General features: G+C 36.8%; 2 protein-coding genes across 2 annotated transcripts; one reads left to right on the top strand and one right to left on the bottom strand.

The window, feature by feature from the left end:
- Positions 1-1,422: 1,422 nt before the first annotated feature.
- On the bottom strand, positions 1,423-2,727 carry LOC132174019 (uncharacterized mitochondrial protein AtMg00810-like). Its single transcript, XM_059585733.1, has one exon. The coding sequence runs from the start codon at positions 2,725-2,727 to the stop codon at positions 1,423-1,425; it is 1,305 nt and encodes a 434-aa protein (XP_059441716.1).
- Positions 2,728-6,238: 3,511 nt separating this feature from the next.
- Positions 6,239-10,921, top strand: LOC132175934 (peroxisomal 2,4-dienoyl-CoA reductase [(3E)-enoyl-CoA-producing]). Its single transcript, XM_059588031.1, has 5 exons — positions 6,239-6,488; positions 7,977-8,136; positions 9,136-9,305; positions 9,383-9,605; positions 10,429-10,921. The coding sequence occupies exons 1-5, from the start codon at positions 6,303-6,305 to the stop codon at positions 10,581-10,583; spliced, it is 894 nt and encodes a 297-aa protein (XP_059444014.1). The 5' UTR covers positions 6,239-6,302; the 3' UTR covers positions 10,584-10,921.
- Positions 10,922-11,168: the final 247 nt, after the last annotated feature.

Below are 11,168 nucleotides of genomic sequence, written 5' to 3'. Positions count from 1 at the left end.
TACGTGATTTTGATACTATTTGTGACGACTTAGAGAAAATCATTAACCACATATGCACTATTATCCCAAAATACTAGTTAATTTAGATATTCCCTAAAATTTATTATATAAAGCTCTGTTTCATCTAATAAGTAAACAATGTGAGACTTAACACCCATTAGTATTTTTATAAATCACTCACTCAATGTGAGTTACTCATCTTCCTAGTATGAAACCGGGATGTTGCACATATTGCTTACAATTTGGATAGATAATTGTAGGGGTGATCATCCGGTTGCGGTTAGTGGTTAAAACCACTAGCCGCAACTGCTTAAGCGGTTAGTACATTTTACTAACCGTTTCGCTAACCAATAGGCGGTTAACCGCTAACCGGGCGGTTAATCGCATCCAGCTAACCGCTTTTTTCACTAACTGCTTTTTTGGGCTTTCCTTTTGGGCTGAATTTGAGAATTAGGCTTTTTTTGGGCTCACTTTAAACCCTTTTTTCTTTTTTTTTTGCCTTTTGGTCCAATTTTCAGTTTTGGGCTTATTTTGCGCTTTTTGGCCTTTTATGTGCCTTTTTGGCATCAAAATATACAATATTTAACAAGCATATAAGTTGCGATATACCATATTGGGCTTGCTCCAAAATTAGCCCATATAAAAAAATGTAAAGGGTACCTAAAAAAACCCAAATGCTCTCAGCATCAAAAGAAGAAGAAGAAGAAGAAAAAAAAAAAACAAACATAGTTATATGAAAATCATCAGGATGATCAAATTCCTAATCCAAAGTAATACAACTATGAAAATCAAGGAAAATTCAGTTGTTAAAAAGCCTTAGAGTAGATATCCCAAACATGGAAGATAAACATAAACATATTCAATACACCATAATATATATATATATATATATATATATATATATATATATATAAAGCGGCAAAATAGTAAATCAGTTAGTGGTTACAAAGCAGTTAACAAAAACCGCATGAACACCCTAAATAATTGTAAGAAAGCCCTTGCAGAGCCCACCTGGCCAATCAAGTGTTTCGGGCATCCCAAATGTGGGGGTAGCCCAAGCAAGTGTTTGACTGTTTGAGTCTAGCTATGATTTGTTTGTTGGAAATTTGTGGCACTTCAAGCGATTGAAACAAGCACAGGTTTAGATACACAACTGATGATACCACTTTTTTCATTATATATCAAATTGTAAAGAAAGAAAGAAATTGAAGATAAAACTGATCTCATTAACCTTCAAGAATACAAAGTGATGCATGAGTTTATATATTCTGTTTTACAACTCAAATAACAGAGTATATACTAACAACATAACGGTTCCAACTTATATAACTAACTAGCTGATATAACAAACTAAACTAACTTATATACACGTATGCAATATAAGGAAGAATAATCTGTTGATGATGAGATAATGAGCTTCTGTTACTCCCCCTCAAGATGAAAAATATTGAGTATGTTCATCTTGGACAGCAAAGCACTAAATTGTGCAAAACCAAGAGGTTTGGTAAATATATCAGCTAAGTTGGCAGCAGAAGAAACATGCAAAGTATGTATAACACCTTGTTGAATCTTTTCCCTGACAAGGTGACAGTCGATTTCTATGTGCTTGGTGCGTTCATGGTACACTGGATTAGCTGCAATATGAATTGCAGCCTTGCTATCACAGAAAAGAGCTGCAGGCTGTGGATGAAGAACTTGTAAATCCTTGAGTAAGCTGAATAACCAGGTAACCTCACAGCAAGTGGATGCCATAGCCCTATACTCAGACTCAGCAGATGATCTGGAAACCGTCTGTTGTTTCTTGGACTTCCATGAGACTAAAGCATCACCAATAAAAATACAATAACCAGTGATAGACCTTCGAGTGTCCAAGCAACCAGCCCAATCAGCATCACAAAAGGCTTTTACCTGAAAATCTGACGAAGAAGGAAAGAATAACCCTTGACCAGGAGAAGCCTTTAGGTACCTTAACATCCTTTGAGCAGCATCTAAATGAGGTTGCCGGGGTTGATCCATGAACTGATTGAGGGTATGAACCACATAAGCTAAATCAGGACGTGTGATTGTGAGATAAATCAATCTGCCAATGAGACGTCTGTAGCTAGTTGGATCTGCCAATAAGGAACCAGCATCCTTAGAAATTTTGAGGTTCTGTTCCATAGGAAATTTAGATGGTTTAGAAGCCAATAAACCAGAATCTTCAAGGATCTCCAATGCATACTTCCTTTGAGATAAAGAGATTCCTTTATCTGATCTAGCTACCTCTAAGCCAAGAAAAAACTTCAACTTCCCCAAGTCTTTAAGTTTAAATTTCTCATTGAGAGAAGAAGTAAACTGGTTGATGGCTGCAGAGTTGTTACTAGCCAAGACAATATCATCTACATAAACCAAAAGGGCAATAAAAACTGAACCCTCATTTCTAGTGAAAAGACTATAATCAGCTTTAGACTGAATGAAGCCTTGAGCAACCAGTGTATTGGAGAACTTAGAAAACCACTGACGAGAGGCCTGCTTCAAACCATATAGAGATTTTGTCAATCTACACACCTGTGACTCCCCCTTGATGGAAAAACCAGGTGGAACAGTCATATACACCTCTTCATCAAGATCTCCATGGAGAAAGGCATTGTTGACATCCAATTGGTGAAGGAACCAATTGTTAGCTGCTGCAATAGCTAAAAGACATCTAACAGTAGTAAGTTTGGCAACAGAGGGAAAATGTTTCATGATAATCTAAACCCTCACTCTGAGTATACCCTTTTGCCACTAACCTAGCCTTGTGTCTCTCTATACTGGCCATTAGCCTTGAGCTTGGTTTTATACACCCACTTACAACCAATAGCTTTCTTACCGGGGGGTAGAGAGGTTAACACCCATGTATTGTTTGCTTGCAAAGCATCAAGTTCTGCCTGCATAGCTTCACGCCATTCAGGTAACTTGACAGCTTGATGAAAAAATTTTGGTTCTTTGTGGGAAATAAGAGATAAACTGAATGCTTTATGAGAAGGGGAAAGATGATCATAGGTCAAAACAGAAGAAAGGGAATATGGGATACCTGCATTATCATTATTAATTATAGTGTCATAAAAAATTCCAACCATAGAATTAGATGAAGTGGTATTGGAAGAAGCAAGTTGGCAATGATAATTCTGCAAGTAGCTAGGAGCTTGCCTGGTGCGGCTTGATTTCCTAAGAGTTTTGGTGGGAATGATAGATGATTCTGCTATAGAATCTGATTGATGATTAATGTTGGGAGAAGATAGATGATGATTATGAGAATCATGAGAAACTATGTCATGAGTGGAGTAATCATCATGCAACTGATCTTCTGCAATAGGAGATGAATGATGACAAGTATCATCACTGATATAGGGAAGATTATTGAACCAAGGAGAATTATTGATTGCATTATTTGATTGAACATCTGAATGGAAAGAAAATTCTTTTGATGCAAAAGGAAAAACATGTTCATGAAAGACCACATTTCTAGATATAAAAACAGAATTGGTATGAATGTTTAAAAGTTTATATCCTTTCATACCATGAGGGTAACCTAGAAAAACACATGCAGTAGCTCTAGGATGGAATTTGTGTCTATCTCTAGATAAGGTGGAGGCAAAAGCTAGACAACCAAAGACTTTTAGATGAGAATAAGAAGGAAGCTCAGAAAACAACAATTCAAATGGAGATTTATTAGACAACAAAGGAGATGGAATTCTGTTGATGAAATGAGCTGCTGTTAAAACACAATCTGCCCAAAAAGAAAGAGGTAAATGAGATTGAAACCTTAAAGCCCTAGCAACATTGAGTAAATGTTGGTGTTTTCTTTCAACAACGGAATTTTGTTGAGGTGTCTCTACACAACTGAGTTGATGTAGAGTTCCTTGAGAAGATAAAAAATTTTCCATTTGAAATTCTGCACCATTATCTGATCTCAAGATTTTTATCTTGAGATTAAACTGAGTTGCTACAAGTTTGAAGAAAGATTGAATAAAAACTCTAGCTTGGGACTTTTGATGCATAAGATGAACCCAAGTATATCTACTAAAGTCATCCACAATAGTAAGAAAATAATGTGATCCATTTGTGGATTGCTGAGAAAAGGGACCCCAAATGTCAACATGAATAAGATCAAAAGGAGCCTTTGAAGTTTTATTACTAATAGGAAAAGGAAGCTTTTTCTGTTTTGCCAAGGGACAAATATTACAGATTGTATTTGAATCAACAGAAATGAAAGGAACTAAAGTGTGCAACATGTTTATTCTAGAATTAGACAAATGACCTAGCCTAAAATGCCATATGTCTGTTGAAGGAGTTTTGAGAATAGCATAATTAACACCATGGTTTGATGAAAGCTTGCTTGCAGGTTGAATCAAATGGAACAACCCTTCTTTTTCCTCACCCACTCCAATCGTTTTCCAAGTGATTAGATTCTGTATGAAACAATAAGAGTTAATAAAGATGAGGCAGCAACCAAGATGTTTGATGAGCTTTGTTACAAAAAGGAGATTGCATGAAAAAGATGGTACACATAAGACATTGGTCAAGATGAAATGATCTGAAATTCTAACCGTGCCTATGTGTGTAACAGGAACTAAGTCACCATTAGGTAGTTTGACAGATGTGGATATAGTAGATGTAATTGTTGTAAACAAAGAAACACAATTAACCATGTGATCAGTAGCTCCTGTATCAATGATCCAAGGAGTATCTGTCGGATTTGGTTTGAGTTTAGGTAAGTTGAGGTTTGAATGAAAAATAGAATGCTGAATACTGAAAGCATGAGTGTTACCTGAACCTTGAGAGAAAAGGTGGTCTTGAGGAGCAGGTAAAGAACCTACTTGATTGGCGGAAGCTTGATGAGGATTTGTCTGCAAGAATTCCAGAAGCTTTTGACACTGTTCTACTGTAATTGGCAGCTGAGGAACTTGTGGAGTTGCAGAAAAATGTTCTCCATGAGTTTGAGCAGCATAGTTTACACTTGAGCTTGGGAAAAAATAAGGCCTCTTTGTGAATTTGAATCCAGGGGGGAAGCCATGTAACTTGTAACATTTATCCATGATATGTCCAGAAATGCCACAATGAGTACATACTGGTTTTTCCCTTCGAGTCATCTACTTAGGAAACCTATTCTGCTGTGTGGGGACAGATTTGGTTATCAAGGCTGCAGGGTTTGAAGTCATGGATCCTATGAAGATTTGTCTTTGACTTTCTTCTTGAACAACTAGTGAAAACACTTTATTAATTGGAGGAAGTGGATCCATCAAGAGAATTTGACCTCTGATGTGAGCAAAAGACTCATTGAGCCCCATTAAAAATTGAAAAACATACTGTTGATCAAAAAATGTTTGGACAGATTTCAAGCTACCACAAGAACATGCAGGAACACAAGTACATGGAGAAAAAGACTTATAGTTGCTGAATTCATCACGAAGGGATTTGAGACGAATAAAGTAAGAGCTTACAAACATGTTATCCTGCGATAAGCTGGAGATAGCTTTCTGAAGTTGAAAGGCTTGTGATCCGTTTTTCTGTGAGAATCTTTCCTTCAGACTCAGCCACATATCCTGGCACTTGTTGATGTAGATTATACTGGTAGCAATGTTCTTCGATACAGTGTTAATAATCCATGAAGATATTGTATCATTGCACCTCTTCCAGGCTCTAAACTCAGATTCATTGAGAGTGGATGAGTGAGGAGGAGTTCCATCAACAAACTGCAACTTGTTCTTCGCAGAAAGAGCCATGGTCATGGATCGGCTCCAAATGTTATAATTCTCACCATTTAATGGTTGAGGAACCAATAATAGCCCTGGATTATCACCATTATGCAGATAGTAATGACTGGAGGGATTATCATTGAGAGAGAAATGTAATGAATGGGAAGAAGAAATGGGAATGGCTTCAGGAATCGAGGAAATTGGAATTGATGAAACTGGGATAGACATTGATGAATTGAATTTTCACAAAGTGAAAAGCTTTGATACCATATCAAATTGTAAAGAAAGAAAGAAATTGAAGTGATACATGAGTTTATATATTCTGCTTTACAACTCAAATAACAGAGTATATACCAACAACATAACGGTTCTAACTTATATAACTAACTAGCTAATATAACAAACTAAACTAACTTATATACACGTATGCAATATAAGAAAGAATAATCTGTTGATGATGACATAATGAGCTGCTGTTATTATACGCAACAAAATTTTTTACTTTTAATCATTATTTTTATTTTTTATTTTTAGCCAGACTCTGAGACAGGAGGAGAGAAAGAGAGACAGAGAGAGAGAGGGATGGAGTCACCGTTCAAGGCGGAGATACTGAAAGGGAAGGTGGCTTTAATAACTGGAGGTGGCTCGGGAATTGGGTTCGAGATTTCAGCGCAGTTTGGTAAACATGGAGCTTCAATTGCCATCATGGGTCGACGCAAGCAAGTCCTCGACTCTGCTGTCTCTGCTCTCCGTTCTCTTGGAATTCCGGTGCTCTCTTTGTTTCCTTCCTACTTAGTCTCCTCCAATTTTACTTTCTCGCTTCGAATTTCCCTGGGATGATTTTCTTGCATCTGGGTTCTTTAATTTCTTTTTCTCTGTTATGGGTTTGTTTGGCTGATGAAGAAAATCGATCAAACGATAAGAAAGAGTGGTTTCTCGGCTATGATTCTGTTTGGCTGGTGAGAAAAGTGAGAAAAGGGAAATAAGTTGAGTTTATTTCCCATTTGACACGAATGCCGATCGGGGTCTAGATTAATTCTTCTGAATTCCTGTTTTCGTCTGAACATTGAGGTCCCATGTCCGTGCTGCGTAATGTGAATTTAAATTTTACATACCATCTTCATCTTTAACGAGTAATGTGATATACCATATTTTATACATCTTTTATCCCCAAAGCTGATGTGGTGTGAAAATAGGTTTTTTGTTGGGGAACTTGTTTCATGCAACATATGCTTTGGGGAACACACCACATAGCTTTGGAATAAAATGATGATATATAGAATTACTCCTCTTTACCATGCTCATGGATGCTTAGTTGACCCTAGGGAAAATATTAAAGTTTCATCTCAAAGAGATAAGAAGTGATGACCTTCTACTTACTGTTTATAGTTTCTGTGGAGAGAAACGAGTTCCATGATGTAATGCTCTTTTGCGTGCAACACCCTCATCTCCTTGTTACATGACAATTAAGTATCTGCCATGTGATCTTAGGATTATCACGTGTACTAACAAGGCATCTGCCAGTTTTCTTAGGCACATACAAAGCAGGTAAAAATGACTATTTAATCCATTGCACTTTTAGAATTATCTATGTTAATTATTTACTCAAAGTCACTTGGGAAAGAAAACAAAAGAACAAACACCTCCCGAAAGGGATCTTAAGAATTCACTGATTGGATCGACTCACTTGTTGCTTGTATGACTGACAATCTTTTGCTAATTTTGTTGGTATAACTGGTCATGTTCTTTAACCCATACATTTAAGATTCGGGATCATTTGTTAAAATGATGCGGATGTATGAAAGCTTACCCATCCATAAAATATTTTGATCTATGGACAGCATAGCATCATTATGCTAAGCAGCAACTTTGGCGGAAGATAGTTTTATTCAACTTGTTTTAACTGGTGGTCAGTTTTGTGTTTGATTCAGTGACATGAATTGCTACTTCTTTTTAAAGGAAAAACTTTTGGGTTGCAAGCACGAGAGGTGGTCAATTCACCAGTTAAACTGCATCGGATTGCCTAGTTTGACTAAGGTCCCACCAAGTTTCTTGATAACATAAACATATGGTTCAGTGAACCTGCTAAGAGTCCAGAACTCCGTTATTTGTTTGATTCTGTTCAGTTGGTTTGTTTTTAAGCAATGTTCAGGACTTGGTTGATATAATTTATGATAGGCATCCCTTTTATTTGATTTTCAAATTTTTGATTTATTATGTAGATCAGAATCTTATACATTTTGTATTTTTCTGGAGGCTGTTGGCTTTGAGGGGGATGTTCGCAAGCAGGAAGATGCCAAAAGAGTTGTGGACTCAACCTTCAATCACTTTGGCAGGCTTGACATTCTTGTGAATGGCGCAGCTGGAAATTTTCTTGTGTCAGCAGAGGATTTGTCACCTAATGGATTTAGAACAGGTTGTATGTCCTAGCTTATATAAGTAGTGAGTATATGGTTCAATCCTTTTTTAATTCTTTTGGTGACTTGATTATAGACATTGCCATCAAAATTCTTCTTGTATTGATTTTATGCAAATCATGGGAAATGCTATAGAGCTAATTTCACCTTATGTTGCAAATGCTTCAAATTTGAAGTCTATTTTCAATAGGTGGAAGAGCTTTTTTTTGGTCCTGAATATTTGAACTTAATGTCATGAGAAGTACTTTACCTTGGGAGCTGTTGATGTCAAATTTACTCTGGCTTGAGAATTGAGTATTCTAGAGAACATTAGATTGTAAAAAGAAGAAAATAAAGAATTATAAAAAATTATATGAAAGTTGGATTTTATGGGTGTGTCCTAAAATCTATGTTGTCATTTGAAGATTTGAGAATACAATCGAGTGATTTTACTCTTTTAGCTCTGACAAACATCTTAAATTTTTTCAGTGAAGTTCTTATAAAAAAAAATCATTAAGAAAAGAACAATCAAGAAATGTATTCTGTTATTAAATAACTCAGCGTCCTAAGACATGCATGATTACTTGAGTCCCCGACTTGAGATTTTCTCTAATCATGTGATAGTTGAGACAATTGATTTTTAATCCCAAAGGGTTGGCTCAAGTGGTAAGGGCCTTGGTCTTAGTGACATTTCTATTCGGTCTAAGTTTTGAATCTCCTTGGATGAAAACAATTCCTTGGGGCTAGTCCGTCGTCGAAGCCGGAGTATTGCCCGGTTCATGTGAAGGGGGCACTTTACACGGGTCCAAGTTTTACCCAACAGGAGTGAGTACATGAAGTAGCCCTGCCTTGAAGGGATTCCTCATCATAAAAAAAAAAATAATAAATAAATAAATTTAAAAAAAAAAATCGAGGATTTTTTTTTGCATAGTGATTAACCCTTTAAACATGCTTTTCAAGATATAGGCTCTATTGAGGTTTTGAACTAATGTGTTATTGGTTTTAACCATTACCTGCAGTTATGGATATTGATTCTGTTGGTACATTTACAATGTGCCATGAAGCACTTAAGTATCTCAAGAAAGGCGGGCCAGGAAGGGGCTCATCTGGTGGTGGAACAATTTTGAGCCTTAGCGCTACTTTGCATTACTCGGCATCTTGGTATCAAATCCATGTATCTGCAGCAAAGGTTTGTAGCATAGTTTTCTAGAAGTTACATGTATCGGACCGGTGTTTAACTTCTTCAAAATATTTTGTTTCCAACAGGCTGCTGTGGATGCCACTACAAGAAACTTGGCACTGGAGTGGGGGACTGACTATGATATTAGAGTCAATGGGATTGCACCAGGTCCCATTGGTGATACTCCTGGCATGAGTAAACTTGTTCCTGATGAGATAAATAGCAAAGCAAGAGAGTACATGCCTTTGTATAAACTAGGGGAGAAATGGGATATCGCTATGACCGCTCTCTACCTTGTTTCAGATGCAGGTTTTTAACCTTATTTCACTCGTGCAATTATCTATCTCAAAGCTCTGTTTTGTTATTATGTAATTATCAATATATATGTGTGTGTAAGTGTAAATGATTCATAGAGTTTTCGGTGCTGATTCTGGGAGCATGGATCTGTCCTCTGCCATGCTATATTTTTGGTTTCAGGGGCTATTGGTAGTTGCTGAATGTGAAGTCCGGTCCAGTTATATCTCTGATTGTTTTGAATATATACAGTTCCTATATTCTGTTCCTTGGCCCACTACTTGGTTCTGATTTATTTTGGTTGCATAACAATTGGGAAGCATGAACTTTGTCTAAATTCCTAATTTGCATGGCTTTGTTTGCAGTTTCTCTTTTATATAATCAAAATCAGGATAAGCAAACATAGTTGTTAGAGAAAGAGATTGTCCTGTTTAGCAAATCCATCATGCAAAGGATATTGAGAATGCGAAATTCCTAGAGTAATCTTGATTCTGCTAATGGAACTTGAAAGTCCATTATAGCATATGTGTTGACATCTTGAAAGTCCTAGAAATATGGGAAAAGAAATAAAGCACAGCGCAGTAGATGGGTTTACTGTAGCCTCTAATTTGTTATAGTGCAATGCTCTGCTGTTATATAATTTGCTTACTGATGCTGCGAATTTGGTTGGTGTTTGTGTTTGTCTTACAAGAATGTCTATTGAATTTAATGTGGCACCAGGACATAATATGTACTAATTTTTGCCAATTATTTGTTACCTGTACTACGATGTTTTTACCCTTATTTGTTACCTATCCTTTATTTTTACCTGGATTACTCATTCATATAATATTTGTAGGTAAATACATCAATGGAAGCACCATTCCTGTTGATGGAGGACTTTGGCTAAGCCGGCCTCGCCATCTACCAAAGGAGGCAGTAAAGCAGCTTTCACGTGCAGTAGAAAAGAGGTCTAGAGAGAAACCAGTAGGAGTTCCAACCAGCAAGCTGTGAGCCCACAGGATGGATAAGAATATGGTCATTTGTAGGTTTATTGTTGCTCTACTTGGCAAAATTACAATAATCTACACTCGATCATTTCAAGAGACCACTAGATGCCCTATACAATATTGAAATATTCTCATCTTGTGTAATTCAGTCTGTAGTATGATAATAGTTATTTGCAACTTCTTTGAAATCCTATATGACAAATAATTCAGTTGCTTGGCAAAAAGCCAGTGCCTGCGGCGGAGGGTTGTGATTACCGTGGCGCCAAATGTCAGTGGACTTGAATCAGTTAAGAGTCATTAATGCTTAAATTAGCCTGGACAAATGGGCAATTTATATGTATTTATTTGGTTGTAAAGGAACAAAAAACTTGATGAGAAGAAACTCCGACTATAAAATTGAAATCGATGAAGGCGGCTGTGGATGGTTTGTTGGGTTTGAAGGCCAACTGGTATTTTACCCTTCTCCTTGCATACGTTTAATGAAAGTGGAATCCTGGTTGCCAAAAAAAAGAAGGGCAGCAGCTAGCTTGGCTGGTAAAATCCCCTATCATTACCCTGGGATATAATCTTGCCTTTACCCATGAATGGA

The sequence above is a fragment of the Corylus avellana genome, chromosome ca3 (genome assembly GCF_901000735.1).
Source record: "Corylus avellana chromosome ca3, CavTom2PMs-1.0".
Taxonomy (NCBI): Eukaryota; Viridiplantae; Streptophyta; class Magnoliopsida; order Fagales; family Betulaceae; genus Corylus; species Corylus avellana.
This window is presented reverse-complemented; position numbering and strand designations above follow the sequence as displayed.